The sequence below is a fragment of the Borostomias antarcticus genome (assembly GCF_949987555.1).
Source record: "Borostomias antarcticus genome assembly, chromosome: 5".
Taxonomy (NCBI): Eukaryota; Metazoa; Chordata; class Actinopteri; order Stomiiformes; family Stomiidae; genus Borostomias; species Borostomias antarcticus.
Window position 1 is genome coordinate 5,574,651 of NC_140238.1, and position 14,852 is coordinate 5,589,502.

At 46.9% G+C, this 14,852-nt stretch overlaps 1 protein-coding gene across 1 annotated transcript in view; it reads left to right on the forward strand.

The window, feature by feature from the left end:
• LOC311308659 (AT-rich interactive domain-containing protein 1B-like) overlaps window positions 1-14,852 on the forward strand; it is a gene marked incomplete at both ends in the record, with an annotated part of 129,714 nt that overhangs the window by 79,021 nt on the left and 35,841 nt on the right. The window contains one exon of the mRNA XM_084437666.1: window positions 1,079-1,340. Within this exon, the coding sequence (XP_084293792.1) occupies window positions 1,079-1,340 (262 nt within the window). The remainder of the gene's footprint in view (window positions 1-1,078; window positions 1,341-14,852) is intronic.

Genomic DNA, 14,852 nt, shown 5'->3' on the forward strand with positions numbered 1-14,852 from the left:
CCCCCCCCGCCCCCTTTCCCTCACTGTTTTCTTTAGGAGAGCAGCCTTCAGTATTCTGCCAGCGCACTCGCCAAGGGATCCCCTGCGCAGCATTCAGATGGGGAAATACCCCCCTAGCCACTCAGCCACTTCCCCCCCCCCCCGCGACATCTCCCCTCCGCCACAGGGAGTGCCTGAAAGATGAACTCGCACTTGGTCTGAATGACGTAAATAAATCATTACTATTCACACCGAACGGGCCTTCTTAGCTCGGTGGTGCTGGCATACAGTGACAGTACAGCTGAGGGAGTCATGGTTGGCCTGTGGGTACCTGGGGGGGGGGGGGGGGGGGTGGCGGGGGGGGGGGGGGGGGTGGTGCAGGTCGAGGGCTGAGCCCAGTGGGCGGCGGATCCTAGACAAGAGAGTTGTGCCCCCCCCCGCGCCCCCCTTCTCGCCCAGTGCAAACTGCAACTGGAGCCCAACGCTGCCGACGTGTGCTTAAGAAGCAGCCGTCACACAACACCTGGGCTCTCTACTACCCCTGCCCCCCCCCCCCCCCGCCCCCTTTCCCTCACTGTTTTCTTTAGGAGAGCAGCCTTCAGTATTCTGCCAGCGCACTCGCCAAGGGATCCCCTGCGCAGCATTCAGATGGGGAAATACCCCCCTAGCCACTCAGCCACTTCCCCCCCCCCCCGCGACATCTCCCCTCCGCCACAGGGAGTGCCTGAAAGATGAACTCGCACTTGGTCTGAATGACGTAAATAAATCATTACTATTCACACCGAACGGGCCTTCTTAGCTCGGTGGTGCTGGCATACAGTGACAGTACAGCTGAGGGAGTCATGGTTGGCCTGTGGGTACCATGGCGCCATGAACGCATTCTAACTGTGTCACGGCAAGTGGAGCGAAACACCCCACACCTATCGGTTTAAAGCTGCCCATTATTTTTCGCTCCCATTTACACCGTTTCTTTTTTTTTTTTAGGTCTCCAGTGTTTCCTAATGAGCTCTTACTCTCACTCACTCACTTACTACCTTCTCTCTCTCTCTCTCTCTCTCTCTCTCTCTCTCTCTCTCTCCCTCTCTCTCTCTCTCTCCAGGACCTGTCTGGCTCCATAGACGACCTCCCCACCGGGACGGAGGCCGGTCTGAGCTCGGCCGTCAGCGCGGCGGGCTCCACCAGTAGCCAGGGCGAGCAGAGTAACCCCGCCCGGTCGCCCTTCTCGCCCCACGCCTCGCCGCACCTCCCCGGCCAGCGCAGCGGACCCTCTCCCTCCCCCGCGGGATCCCCAGCAGGCTCCAACCAATCACGCTCCGGCTCGGGGCCCATCTCCCCCGTCAGCGGGCCAGGCGCCACGCCCGGTAAGCTACCGGGTTGTGTTACCGTGAAGGGCGTTGCTATGGAGTTTACCGTCTGTTTGTCTAACTTTCTCTCTGTCTGTCTCTCGCTCTTTTACTCTCTTTCTATCTCTCCAGCGTTTCCGCTGGTAAGGTTTTTGCCGTGGCGCACCGCCACGGCAAGATCCTTGCCGCCACACCAAACATTTGATACAAAAAACAATTTTACAAATTAGGCTATATATAAATAAAACTTTAAAATATTTCTGCCTAAATGCGCTTTCAAAATCACTGTGGCATCCACATTAGGACTATTTAGTTTCAATAAAGAGCCTATAGGCCGCGCGCTCTGTGCCGCTCCATGCTGCTCCTTTCTGAGGTGATCGGAAGACTCGGCGCGTGAAGGGATTTTTTCTTCAGTGAGCGGCATGAGGTTACAACGAAAGATAGGTAGGCTATTGACGCTCAAATATTACCATAGTGTTAACCAGTGTTTGGATTGGGCCAAACACTGGTGCTGGCACCTAGGCCTACTCCTCAAAATGCCTAGCCTACTGTCTAAAATAAATTTATGTTAGTAATCTAAGTGCCGTTATAGCTACAGTTAGACCTGCCGACAACTCCTGCCCATCTCAAGCACGTTGGTAAAGCCTTTGGTTTTATAATTCCCTGATGACAACAAGCGGATCCTATAACCTAATATATCAATACAATTTTCCAGATGGGCATACGACGATTTTTGAAGAGGAAGAGAGAGGAGAATGATGAGACCAGTCAGGTAGGCTAGGTTATTGAAGAGGAAGAGAGAGGAGAATGATGAGACCAGTCAGGTAGGCTAGGTTTTTGAAGAGGAAGAGAGAGGAGAATGATGAGACCAGTCAGGTAGGCTAGGTTATTGAAGAGGAAGAGAGAGGAGAATGATGAGACCAGTCAGGTAGGCTAGGTTATTGAAGAGGAAGAGAGAGGAGAATGATGAGACCAGTCAGGTAGGCTAGGTTATTGAAGAGGAAGAGAGAGGAGAATGATGAGACCAGTCAGGTAGGCTAGGTTATTGACGGCTAGCCATGATTCACACCGGGGGATTAAGGAACAAGGCAAGCTACCTGTAGGCTAACAGTTTTGCCCGCTTCCTAGGGACCAGTAAACTCTGTTCGGCAAGAGGAATGCCTCATGCAGTTGTCTGATCGGACAAGTAAAAAATGAATATGATAAATTGGCCTTGTGTTGCTAACGTTACGTAACGTTATCTGAAAATACAGTTTGAGCCGAAGCGGAACCTGCTCCATTTGAGCTACGCGCTGCTGTCCGTCTGTCCGTCTGTCCGTCTGTCCGTCTGTCTGTCTGTCTGTCTGTCTGTCCGTCAGTCAGCCCTTCAAACGAGCGTTGTCAAGGAGACATACACCACAAGCGCGAGTAGGTTCTGCAACTTTCGTGCGAGTCAGGTGCAACGCTGCCTGATGGATTGTGCGACGGTCTTTTTGGCTGGCTGAACCAACACTAGCTTGCGTTAATGTTCCTCCAGCTACTTAAAAAATGCCAATCAAAATAACAGAAAACAGCAGCTGTTACCATTATAACAGCTGCTGTTATAATGGTAACCTACAATACATCTGATTAAAATGTCTATAAACCATATGATTTATTAAGTGCCTGTGTGTGGTTACTCTTTTATCCCGTCCAGTTACATGTAATTAATTACATTTTAAGCTCTAGGACTTTAGCAGCCTTACGAGATAAGTTAGGCCATCTTTATAGGCCTACTTATAGGAAGGGGACAGGAGAGAGGAACAAGGGAGGAAGAAGGGCGGTCTCCGATCCCCCGCTTTGGTTTTGAAATGACTTTTTTTCACACACCACCACACCAAGAGATCAGTTCCATAGGAAACACTGCTCTCTCAAATTCAATTAAGCTTTATTGGCATGACATTAACAAAAAAATAATAAGAAATAAACATGGAACAATACAAATATCAACAATACAGTCAAATCCATCTCACAATAATTCAATTTATAATATAATAACATGGGGAACTGGTAATATGTTTTACAGATGTAGTCACTCCCTTTAGGTATGACAACAGTCAACATATTTTGCAGCTAATACAGCACACTGACTTTTCTCTCCACATACTGCAGGTATGACCGTTTCTGAGCATTTATTTTATTAAGTCTCTCAAATTTCTCACAGTATAGTAAGAGGTGAGATTCTGTCTCAACATCTCCCTGATGACAAAGTGATCAGCCTGTCCTCCCTGGGTAGCCAGGTCTGCCTGTGACAGCCTGTTTCTGTCACACTGGTCAGCTATCCTGCCGCTGTGCCGCAAATAGAATTCTAATTTGCTCTGTGATTTGGTGGTTTCGTTCCAATATTTCATATCATTTTCTTTTTGTGTTGAGATGATTTGACTGGGCCCGATTGATCGGTGTTTGTCCTCTCTCTCTCTCTGTCTTTCTCTCCTTCTCTCTGTCTCTGTCAGAGTTGTGTTGACAGGTATTGACCAACGACATGATGCACTTTACAGGCGCGCTCACGTGGAGCAGGCCGGTGCTGTTATCATGCATAGGGATAGTTTGCCATTCATTCGTATTGTAGATAGTTTTTTTGATGGCTTTTATTGATCAAGATGTTTTTATTGATGTCTACCTAGGGCATAGGTTTACCATCCTGAGCTACGGAATTGAAAACCCAATAGAGGCAATAGAAAGTTTGTTAGGAAGCTGTCTCTCTGGGCCCTAGAGAGACAGCTAGCCGTTTAGAAAAAGAGAGCATACTGTAATGAATGGGAGCGATGGAGAGGTTTGTGCACGTGCACGAGTGCGTGTGTTTGTGTGTGTGTGTGTGTGTGCGTGTGTGCGTGCGTGTGCGTGCACAGAGTGACGTGCGGCCAGCAGACAGCGGCCGCCAGATCCGACTGCCCTCCCGTCAACCCCCGTCGGCTCTTCCTGATTGAGGGGCTGACCGGCGCGTCCACGTCTCTCAGGACTGTCAATCACCCTGACGAGGCGGGACAAATGCCCGAGCCAGCTCCCGAGGCCGGCGTTGCGTTGTTGTGGTCGTTTTTTTTTCTCTCCTCTCTCTCTCTCTCTCTCTCTCTCTCTCTCTCTCTTTTTTTTGTATCCCGCTCTCTCCCGGGCGGACAGACTGAGCGTGTGCGGCGGGGAGTGATTGACACTAATGAAAAAGTGGGACGGCGGTGCCCGGAACGCCGTTGCCAGGAGCCGCGGCGAGAAATCCGGAGTGAAATTCCGAGACAGCAGGCGAAAATGATCAGGACGGATGTGATTAATAGGAAATCTAAAAATATTCCCGTGCCAAATAAATCCTTGTGAAGGATGCCGGCGTGAGAAACATCTGGCGTGTTTTGGAAGCTGTATTACAATCAGGCATTTAGGATGCTGTATTACAATCAGGCGTTTTGGATGCTGTATTACAATCAGGCGTTTTGGATGCTGTATTACAATTGGGTGTTTTGGATGCTTTATTACAATCAGCCGTAATTAGATGATCTCACACCAGGCATACGAGAGCAACGAGGAGAACTAATTCAGTTACAGTATGATATAACGGTTTGTTTACTTTCTTTTGTAGTAATGGGAGTTGTGGATGGTGTTCAAAGCCTTGTCTGTTATAGTACACGTTGGCTTTCTTTTTGTGTGTGTGTGGGTGTGCGCCTGTGTGTGTGTCTGTATGTGTCTGTGTGTGTGTGCGTGCGTGTGTGTATGTGTGCGCGTGTGTGTTCTCCTCTCTCAGTCGCTGCTCTCATCCCTCGTGTCATAAGTCAGGCCGTCAGGCCCTCGTACCAGTGACCCAGCCAGGGTTGTAGGCGCGGTCCAGCCCAGAGCGGGTCCGCTGCGCCGTCACCCCCGCCCCGCCCTGCTCCGGCCGCCGTGACCGCGCCGGTGGTTTATCTCCCCCTCAGACGGCGGCTGTCACTGGCCCCGCCTTGGTTACCGGAGCGACGCCGCGTGTCACACGGCCGAGCGCTCCCGGGACGCCTGTCACCCTTGACAATGGTCATAGGAGAGAGGAATTCCACAGCGCCGTCCTTTCACCTGGCTGTCACACACTCGCACACACACACACACACGCACGCTCACACACACACACACACACACGCACGCTCACACACACACACACACACACACACGCACGCTCACACACGCACGCGCACACACACACACTCACACACACTCACACACTGTTTATTCTCTTTATTTTCAAACGACAGTCATTTATGTTAGAAAAACAAACAATGTCACTGACCAGTGAGAAGACTGCAGAAAAAGATTGCATTTCAGTTGTTTCCTGGAATGTACGAGGTCTTGGGCACATTATTAAACGTAAGAAAGTATATGCACACTTGAAATCTCTCAAAGCTGATATTATTTTATTACTGGAAACTCATCATCATCATCATCAACCTTTATTTTACTAGGCAAGTTAATTAAGAGCAACTCTTATTTACAATAACGGCCCAGGTGGGGGTAAAAGCCCCCTAGGACTCACATTACTGCTAAGGGTCAACAAAAGCTGAGATCAAATTGGATCTCCCAGGTATATAATTCATCATTTACATCCAAAGCCAGGAGGGTAGCTATTTTATTTCGTAAACATATTCCATTTCAGCTTGACACACTGACTACGGACCCAAATGGGAGATTTATTTTGATCTCTGGTCGTATGAATGCATTTCCTAACACTTTTATCAATGTATATGGTCCTAATGTAGATAATTCCACGTTTTTCGCAAATTGTTTGACCTGATCCCCGATACAACCTCCACAAATATTTTAATTACGGGAGACTTCAACTGTTATCTAGATGCATACTTGGATAGACAATCTACCAAACCACCACTTTAAGTTAAGACAGTTTCTACACTTAATAATTTAATTAAATCAAGAAATATGGTGGACATCTGGAGATTGCAACATCCATCAGATCGCGATTACTCATGTTATTCTCATGTCCACAAGACTTACACTAGAATTGATAATTTTTAGTGTATTCGAGATTGATTCCTCACATCAATGTCACAAAATATCATAATATAACAATCTCAGATCACAGCCCAGTTACTCTTAACTTTATGCTTGATCTACCCAAACAGAATTATGGCTGCTGCTTCAACCCTACCTTGCTCACAGAGCCTGCATTTAAGAGTCACAGCTGACAACGTTCCTAGAAATGAGTGACAATGGAGAGGTTTCAGACTGTAATCTGTGGGAGACACTGAAGGTATTTATTAGAGGCCAGATAATTTCCTTTGAATGATCAAGGAAAAAGTTTAAACGTATCAGATTGACGGAAATCGAGAAGGACCTTTCAGTAATGGAAGAGAAACTCTCTTAAACAAATAGATTACAACATAATTGTAAAATATGAATTTAATGAAATCCTCAGCAGCCAGGTTGCCAATCTTCTATTGAATCTCAAACACAAGAACTTTGAGCTGGGTGACAAACCAGGAAAACTATTGTCAAGACAACTTAAAGGTGAACAAGCAAAGTGTGGATCCATAAGATCTGTTCTAAAACTGGTGAGTTACTCACAAACCTTCAAGATATTAACGACCAATTTGAGGAATTCTATTCGGATTTATATACCACTGAAACAGCTACATTGATCGTGCCCATTTTTTTCAATCCCTCAGCCTTCCTCAACTTAGTGACATGCATTTAAAAGAACTGGACTTCCTCAACTTAGTGACATGCATTTAAAAGAACTAGACTTTTTCTGAGAAGGAGTTGGTTGACGCCATTAAGGCATCTCCCTCCAGCAGGTCACCAGGTCCTGATTTGGTCCTGGTTTGGGTGAGAAATTCATAAAGCGTTCTATGATATTCTTGCGCCTATGATTCTTAGAATGATTAAGGACGTTCCCAAACTCTCTCTATGAGGCGAATATTTGTGTCCTGTTGAAAAGGGAGAAAGAAGAATCAGTCCCTTCCAGTTACCATACTATAGCTTTATTAAAATCTGATTCAAAACTGATAACCAAGGTGTTAGCTACTAGAAAACTAGTAACTAGTAAATGCATATCCTCTATTATACACCCAGACCAAACTGGATCTATCCCAGGCAGGGTTTTATTTGGTAACGTACGCCAATTGTTTAACACTATGTACGCCAACCATGACCCCAACAATACAGCAGCCACTCTCTCTCTAGATGCACAAAAGCATTTGACCAGATAGAATGGCCATACCTGTACATGTTTGAGGCACTTAAAAATGTTGGTTTTGGGGAATGCTTGATTGAAATGGTGAAAACTTTATACCGCTGTCCCGTATCCTCTGTTTTGATCCTCTTTCCCCATTACTCTTTAATATTGCACTTGAAACATTAGCAGCAGGAATTAGAACTCAGCCAGACATCAAAGGAATCAAAGTAGGAAAACTTGAGAGCCTTGTTAATTTATACGCAGATGATTTACTTTTAAGCCTTCAAGACCCAACAGTCTCTATCCCTCATGTGTTAAACTATCTTGAGTGTTTTGGGAAAATTTCAGGATATACTATTAATTGGGGGAAAAGTGAATTTATCCCTCTCACAGATAACCTAAGCAAAGACTTTATAGATTCTATTCCCTTTAAAGTGGTTTCTGATCACTTTACATATTTAGGTATTAAAATACCCAGAAATCCTTAACTCTTGTTTAAATTAAAAGTTTTAGAGATGATTGATAAACTTAAATCTCAGATAGAGAGATGGCAAATACTGCCATTATCTATAATCGGGTGTGTAAAGGCCATTAAAATGGTGTCTTTAGCTAGATTGCTGTATCTTTTCTAGAACTTGCCAATCTACCTTAATAATGCATTTTTAAGAAAATAGACTAAATTATTTTACCATTTGTATGGGGACACAAGATACATCTTACTCGTAAGGCTCATTTGTAAAAATCTATACATCAGGGAGGCCTCAGCCTGCCTGAACTCAAGCATTACTATTGGTCAGGTAATGCCAGAGCCCTCACCTATTGACACCAGGGAAATTCAGAGTTATTTCATTCTACACCATTGTGGTTACAGCTAGAGGCTCTCTCAGAGTTAGAATGTCTTTACTGCCAGATATGCTTTTCTCCAAAATGGAGTCACCAAGTAAGTTTATAGATGGACATTTTGTATTGAGAAACTCAGTACAAATACTTAATCTGATTAAGAAACTGATTCTTAATCAGATTAAGTGTATTTATAAATTGGCAGATATCTCTGTTCATTCCCCTATATGCAATAACCACTCCTTTGCCCCATCACAGACTCATCAGGCTTTCACCACCTGGAGGTGTGTAGGCGCTGTCGGTGCTAGGAGCTAGTCTCTATTGGGAATTTGTACATTAATAGTAACTTTGTATCCGTCACAAATATACTTTGTCTCCCTCACACTTATATTTTATCACACGATATTTCCAAATCAGAGATTTTGTCAGAGAAAACAATCATCCTTTTTATAGTCTACTCTTATTCCCTCCAGACTCTAAACTGCTTATTTCTCATTTTGTTAAACTTTTTCTCCATTGGTAAATACAAGCCATCTCAGGAAAGTCTGGTCTAAAGAGCTCGGAATTGAGACATCAGACGAGATCTGGGAAGAAGGACTAAAACGTATTCACCTTTGCTCTAATAATGTTAGATACAGACTTGTCCAATTCAAGGTGATGCATAGACTCCATCACTCCAAAGTTCATCTACATAGATTTGATCCCTCTAAGTCTCCATCTATGTAATATTGAAAGGGGAACCATCTCCCATCTTTTCTGGTCCTGTCCTTTGTTGTATGTTTTTTTTGGTCAAAGATATTTTTATTTTTTTTTCTCAAAAATTTACAAAAAGGTTATTCAGCCCGACCCTAGCCTGGCTGTATTCGGTTGCTCAGATTCCACTCTGACCCTCCCAAGGCACAAGCAAAAATTATTAATGTTGGGAATGGTGGTGGCTAAAAAAAGATCTTATTGGACTGGAAATCTTCTTTTTCACAGTGTTTTCAAAAAAGGAAATCAGTTCAATTGCCAACATGGAAAAGACAGGTGATAAAAAAACGAACTCTGGAAACAGATTTTCTGAGATCTGAGGTCCCCTTTTAGATTATCTGGAAATGACCTGATTATCTTTTGTTGTCTGTTTAAGGTCTGTTTGTAAACGGCTGGACTTTTGTTGTCCTTTGTTGTCTGTTGGTTTATTGTTAGTTTGTAAATGGCTGGACACGCTGTCTTTCGCCGTGTTTGTTGTGATGCAGATCATGAGATGCATGAAAAACCTGTAGTCCATAACAGATTTGTCAGCCCTGGTTTTGTGTTTTTGTTTTAGTTGTCCTACTAGTGTGTATTACATGTATGTCTTGTTATTGTGTTTTATACATATGAGTTTTGTTACATTGTTTTTTGTGATACTGGGTCTAGTCTCTGTCTTGTTTGTGTCTTTGTCAAATAAAAAATAATACATAAAAAAAAACTGTACAGGCACACTCTCACACACTTACAGACACACATGCACACACACACACACACACTCACACACAACTGTACAGACACACACACTCTTGCTGAGATGATCGATGGAGAGGTGTGTGTGCGTGTGTGCGCACGTGTCTGTCTGTGAGTGCCAACTTCCAAGCCTCACCGACAGACACCGATTTATCTCTGAGCCCTCGGATACCTCTGGGTGCCCCTCTGCGTATATCGCTCTTCGTATCTCCTCCTCTTCCTCCACCGCCCCGACTGACATTTCTCAGTCTCCGCCAAGCAAATCCAATACACTGTATCATTATCTGGGTTCGCCTGGCATTTGGATCCCCCAACACCAAGCCAGGAGGCACACGGGGGCAAATTGATTTTCCTGTTGCGCTAGATTTGTGACAGTCAAGCAGAAATCATATTGCTCAGCCCCTCCGATGTCTCTAAACCAATTCGGCGCGCCCCGGCGCAACCCCCCCCCCCCCCCCCTCCCTCCTCCCTCGTCCTCCGGAGCTTCTGGGATGCGGGCGGCATAATTCTGTCATCCGCGTGCGGAGCGGGATGGGAGGGGACGCCGCGTTGAGGGTTCCATCATGCGCTCTGAACGCTCGGCTTGCGCGATATGCCCCCTCACTCACCGAACAATAGTTCACCCCCCCCCCCCGACACACACACACATACACACACACACACCGTTCCCATGTTCACAGGACTATTGCTCTCCCTATTGGAGTAGCGTGTTAGCAGCGCGAGTAGAGATCCTTTCTTTCGGCCCACGTTCTGGATCTTTCTCCGTGGTGTTATGGCCTGGCCGTTTTTTAATCATGTGCATTGCGGTGGGGATAGGGGGGAGAAGGTGACAGTATTGTGTCAGGCCTGTTGACAGACGGTCTTCGGGCGAGACAGCCTTTCTCCACGCCGTCACTTCCCGTTAGCCTCGGTCACCATAGCGCCGTCGCCCTGTGTGTGGCCTCAAAGAGCGAGGGATGTGTCTGCCCTGAACTCTTTGGATGTGCTACCTAGTTATCACAGGTGTTCGTGCGTGTGTGTGTGTGTGTGTGTGTGTGTGTGTGTGTGTGTAGGTTTGTACAGTATGCGTTTCTGTGAGTGTGTTTGTGTGTGTGTGTGTCTGTGAGTGTGTGTGTGTGTCTGTGAGTGTGTGTGTCTATGTGTGTGTGTGTGTGTGCGTGCGTGTGCACAAAGCCTACAGCTAATACGCTCACCATTTTGCACTGCTAATTGACACAGACCACATCCATACTCCCTCATGGCAAGACTCATTTGAGCTGCTGGAGAAAATCACAAGTGCCTCTGTCTCTCTCTCTCTCTCTCTCTCTCTCTCTCTCTGTCCCTCTCTCTCTCTCTCTCTCTCTCTCTCTCTCTCTCTCTCTCTCTCTCTCTCTCTTGTTCTTTCTCTTTCTCCTCTTAGGTCCACAAAGGTCAATTTACCATCAATCCCCCCCCCCCCCCCCCCCCCACCTACCTCATTCTCTTTATTTTCTTCTAAACTGTGATTTAAGCTTTCTGACGAGTGCTCTGGAGAGTTTAAGCTGTTTATCTGGGCCCTGCTTGAAGAGCTTCCAGAGCCAGAGCAGAAGGGAAAGGTCGTGGAGGAGGAGGAGGAGGAGAAGGAGGAGGAGGAGGAGTGAAGGCCTGACTGGGTCTGGCACAGGCCTCACTCCTGGGGTCCCCTCGTCTGCCTCTGTACTCCTCCTACCCGTCGCATTCACATTTAGACGGTTAGCTAGCTTTAGCGTAAAGGGCGCTCTATGCTAATTGAGATCTTGGATCTAACTCTCTGTCCTGTTAAGTCTAAGGCCTCCGCCAGACATCTTAATGTTAAGTTCAAAAAGGTCGAATAACTTGATGCCAATGGGACGCTCCTTGAAGCCTGGCAGCTATTTTGGCTGGAGAACTGAACGCTCCGACGCTGACAGAACAGCTCCGAGGAAGAGTCCAAAGGCGCGGACGCAGCAACACGGCACGTTTGGGACGCCGCCGGGCCGAGCGCCCATTCCCTCCTCTGTGTTTCGGAGGTTGTTTTTGCCGGGGAGAAACACGGCGCGCTGCTGCAGCCTCAGTTAGTTTCCCGTCCCCCTGCCCCCCCCGAGAGGCCGCGCGTTGGGAACAGCGCCTCTGGCAGTCCTTGTACCCCCCCCCCACCCTTCTCTCTCTCTCCCTCTCCCTCTCTCTCTCTCTCTCTCTCCACAGAGGGTGACAGCCCACTGAGCAAAGACACGTCTAAAAGACGTCTTTTAGATGTCTTTTTCGGACGTCCAAAGACATCCAATTAGGAGCCAGAATGAAAGTTTTTTTAGACGTTCAGATATTGAACCGGTTCTGCATGTCCACAGACGTCTTAGAGGGGTCCAAGCCAGACGTTTGAATATTGAGGGGTCCAGCAGACGTACAAATGGGGTTCTGGACCGACGGAGGTTATTAAGACATGATCTGAACGTCTCCCTGACGTTGTGTGTTTGCTGGGAGTAACAGCTAGCATAGCACTGCAGCCCACCTCCCTCTGAGGGAAAACACAAAACACCCCCCTCCCGTCGTCTCTTGTCCTTCTATGGCTCCTCGGCCTCTCTTCATCCCGTCTTCCTCTATTTCTCTTTACGTTTCCGGTTTCTTTGTTATTGCTCTTACTTTGTTTGTCTTTACTTTGTTCCTGCTCCTTCCCCTCTCTTTATGTCTCTCTCTCTCTCTCTCTCTCTCTCTCTACCTCTTTTTCTCTCTCCTCCTCTCCCCTCAACCCCCCTAATGGCTCCGAGTTGCGCGAGCGCTCTCTCGCCTCTCAGTCCCATTTGTGGACAGAGCGCTAGCCGGAGAGCGTTAGCTTGCTGCGTTAGCCGTTTAGAGAAATCCCATTCTGCTCCGCCAGAGTGGAACCCGGAGCAGTGTGTACAATTACTTCTCCCCGAGCACGGCACGCCGGCTGCCCCACTGCTATTTTCTCCCCCCCCCCCCTTTCCACACTCCTCTCTCTCTTTCTCTCTCTCTTTCTCTCTCTCTCTCTCTATTTTAGCTTAAGCTGCATTTTTCCTTGGCTCGCAGTGCCTGGCCCTGCTCAGCGCCTGCCGGGGTAATGAGGACCATGGGAGAGCGTTTACTCACCGGTGAGCTCTTCTCCGGCCCCTACAGGGAGCGTTAACTCGCATTAGCCCCGGGTTGGAGAATCATTGACTTGTGCTCATTGAGATCTAAACCGCCATTATTGCAACCCGCCGTTTACGGCGTTTCCCCCCCCCAAAGACACGGCGGCGGTAACGTTACCTTGCCGGGAACGTGTGTGATTGTGTGTTGGTATGAAGGCGCGTATCTGTGTGTGTGTGTGTTTTTGTGTAGGTGTGTACGATATCTGCTTGCGTATGTTTGTGTGAAGGTGTGTGTACGTGTGTGTGTTTATGTGTGTGTGTTTATATGCGCGTGTGTGTGTGTGTGTTTATGTGTGTGTGTGTGTGTGTGTGTGTGTGTGTGTGTATGCCTGCAGGATGTATTCCATTGACCTGAGATGCTGCTGAAGCAGCCCTTCTCCTCATTCTCCTGCCAGACTATTAGCACTGGAAGGCTGCTGTTACTACTGGATTCAAATTGGCCTCTGCTGCTCTGTGTGTGTGTGTGCGTGTGTGTGTGTGTGTGTGTGTGTGCGTGCGTGTGTGTGTGTGTGTGTGTGTGTGTGTGTGTGTGTGTGTGCGTGCGCGCGTGCGTGCGTGTGTGTGTGTGCGTGTGTGTGTGTTTGTGTGTGTATGCATGTGTATTCTTGTGTGCTCAGTACCCTCCCTTTCATCATCAATTATAAGGGCTTTTATTTTCTCTTTGGGTCCAATGACATCACATTTACATGCTCGCCCAAAGGCTTAATATTGCAGGCCCAGAAAAACACAGGAGCATGGCCAGAGTACTCTTGTAGGTCTTTGAACTCTTCAATGGCATTTGCGTTTGAAAACCCTCAAAAAAAAGCTTCAAAGATATCAACCCGCTCTTCAAAGGGTCTACCATTGCTATTGCAATCCTTACAGAGGGATCTTTTTTTTATTGGGATTTGGGAGCAAGCATTATCTCAAAACGAACGCCATTGCTTTTGGCCTCTCACTTCGTATCGTGGGAAAAGTTCCAAATGACTGCCCATGTTAACAGCCTTTAAATGGAAATTACAATTATTTCACTCCTGAACCACTTCAAAGAGACTTGCTTCTCACTCGGGATAACTTATTCTTCTTTGCAAATAGCTGGTTGGGTTTTCAAACAGCTACGATAGCTCCTTACTTTCCTGCTGTAGTGGTGAATCTAACGGCTGCTCTAGTTCCTAGCTTTTTACGCATACCGACAGAATGATTTGATTAAAGCCAGCGGACTCCTCTGTCCAACTAGATGGCACTAAGCTAGATGGCACTAAACACAGTCACTGGAGCAACCACACTGACCTGCTACAATGTAGGCCAATCATCCATAAACCAATTTTCAACAAATCTGCCGAACAACCACACGTACAACAGCAGCTAGAATGCTCCCATTCCTGACCAGGCTTTTGAAGTCACCTTGATTGATGACGGTCGGGCACAAAACGTTTTTGGTAATCCCTGTATTTTATAGCTAGCTATGTTATGCTAGGGGAACCAGGCTCTGTTGGAAGACCAGCAGACTCTCTCCTTCAGAGGCTCTGGCCCTTTCAGACTCTGGCCCAGCGTGTGTAGCTGTTGTGCTATCATGTTACTTTTGAAAAATAAGTGGTTTACTATTCTGTTATTCTCATATTTCTTAATATTTGACCTCTGTTAATCTTGTTTTGTCAATGATGCCACTGATGTGCAAGTGTGCACACACATTCCTGTGTGTGTGTGTGTGTGTGTGTGTGTGTGTGTGTGTGTGTGTGTGTGTGTGTGTACAGTATGTGTGTGTGATTCCCTACATGATCCCGGCCTTTGAAGCTCATTTGTGTGCCCCCAGCGGGGGCCTTGGCGGAGGTGTAAATTGCAGCTGGTGGATGGTCGTACCGTGTGAGTCAGGGGGGGTGGGAGAGAGAGAGAGAGAGAGAGAGGCAGCCATTGTTGCTCTCCGTCTGATTGACAGAAGTGCTAATT